We start from the raw sequence: 1458 nt of genomic DNA, 5'->3' as shown, positions 1-1458 counted from the left end.
CAAGGAACATTTTGTCCCTTCCACTGACACAATTTGTCTTTAAAATGACACGTTTTTGTCCATAGATCTCTTGTCTGCGGCTATAGACAAACATTTTGTTGCTAGTTTAAGGTACAGGAAAAAGTTCCTTTACGTTTAGAGTGCAAATGAATCTGACAGCTTTGCAGTAAAAACATCGAAAATTCTTCGCAACATTGCAGAAAAAAAAAAGCTTGCAAGTATTTCACAATGTGTGGACGTAAACTGTGATAAAGGTTCCTTACCTCCGATAATCCTGAGTAGTTGTCCGAAAGGTCAATAGTGCGAAGAGTTGGTGCACGGCGCAACGCAGCCCGAAAGAGTTTTTGGCTCTTCTTGTCACTTTGGCTGAATTCTATGTCAATCTGCCCCCAAAGCAGTTCTCCAGACGAAATCTCGTGCCAAGACCTGAATTTTACAGCAGGAGACAACTCCGTTATGCAGATAGACTGTTACATAGATCAATTCAGTGTTTTTACAGAAATTTACTGGAAGTGAATTGTACAGGCTCTGGTGATTCTCCTTGTTATCTGTAATATTTCAGAAGATATGTCGTACTATTACAGCCATTTGTAAAATTACCACACATTATGGGGAAAATTACAGGGTTTCGACTAATACTTTTCTGTAAAATTACCAAACTTGTAAATTTACAGAAAACATGTAATAAATTTACCATACTCTGTAAAATTACCATAATATTTCTGTACCAGATTACAGGAATACTCTTGTAAAGTTAATTTTTAACTGTGTACCAATAATATAAAACAACTGCCCATACTTTTAAACATAGTTTGAAAATTCACACAGGCAAAAAAGCGTGTTCATGTTTCAAGTACAGCAATCTACTTCACTTGTGTTTGCCTTGAATTGAGGTCTGTGCACTCTGGAAACTCAACAGCATACATTATATGCTGATATACCAGCAATCAGTGTACATGGCGAGATTGATGGGGTTCACTTTCGAAATGGCCTGTCTCTCGAAAATGTCGCACAGTGGGACGAAAAGGCGAAAAGTGGGAAAAAAATATTTAAGAACGGTTTTCGACTAATTGGGACCTGCTGATTTCAAAAATGACAACCATTCGACGATACGAGGTCGTTCTATGCAGTTTGCGCCCCTATGAAAAAAATCGCAAGAAGATACCAAAAAATGGATGACATATTCAGATTCCTTGTGAAAAATTGAAGAAGAAATCATAATCGAAATTGAGTCTGAGTAACAAACAAGGGTCAAAACAGGCGAAAAACATCATTTTTTGGGCAAAATCTCAAAATATCTCAAGTTCCACTAGGAGCAGAAAATTAGGAGTGGTATATTCGGATTTCTGGTAAAAAACTGAACTAGAAACATCAATAAAACGATCGGCCCTTTCATAAACAAGGCTCGAAAACAGCGAAAAACATCATTTTTTGGGCTAAATCTCGAGATATCTCGAG

The 1458-nt window shown here is 37.2% G+C and overlaps 1 protein-coding gene across 1 annotated transcript in view; it reads right to left on the bottom strand.

Moving 5' to 3' along the window:
• LOC113215457 (uncharacterized) overlaps nt 1-588 on the bottom strand; it is a 44991-nt gene extending 44403 nt beyond the window's left edge. Inside the window, exons 1-2 of the mRNA XM_052269959.1 lie at nt 583-588; nt 264-467 (exon numbers count right to left, since the gene is read on the bottom strand). Of these exons, the coding sequence (XP_052125919.1) occupies nt 264-467; nt 583-588 (210 nt within the window). The remainder of the gene's footprint in view (nt 1-263; nt 468-582) is intronic.
• Nucleotides 589-1458: the final 870 nt, after the last annotated feature.

The sequence above is a fragment of the Frankliniella occidentalis genome, unplaced genomic scaffold (assembly GCF_000697945.3).
Source record: "Frankliniella occidentalis isolate FOCC.00 unplaced genomic scaffold, Focc_3.1 Scaffold5, whole genome shotgun sequence".
Taxonomy (NCBI): Eukaryota; Metazoa; Arthropoda; class Insecta; order Thysanoptera; family Thripidae; genus Frankliniella; species Frankliniella occidentalis.
The sequence above is the reverse complement of the archived record's forward strand: the minus strand, read 5'-3'. Positions and strand labels throughout refer to the sequence as shown.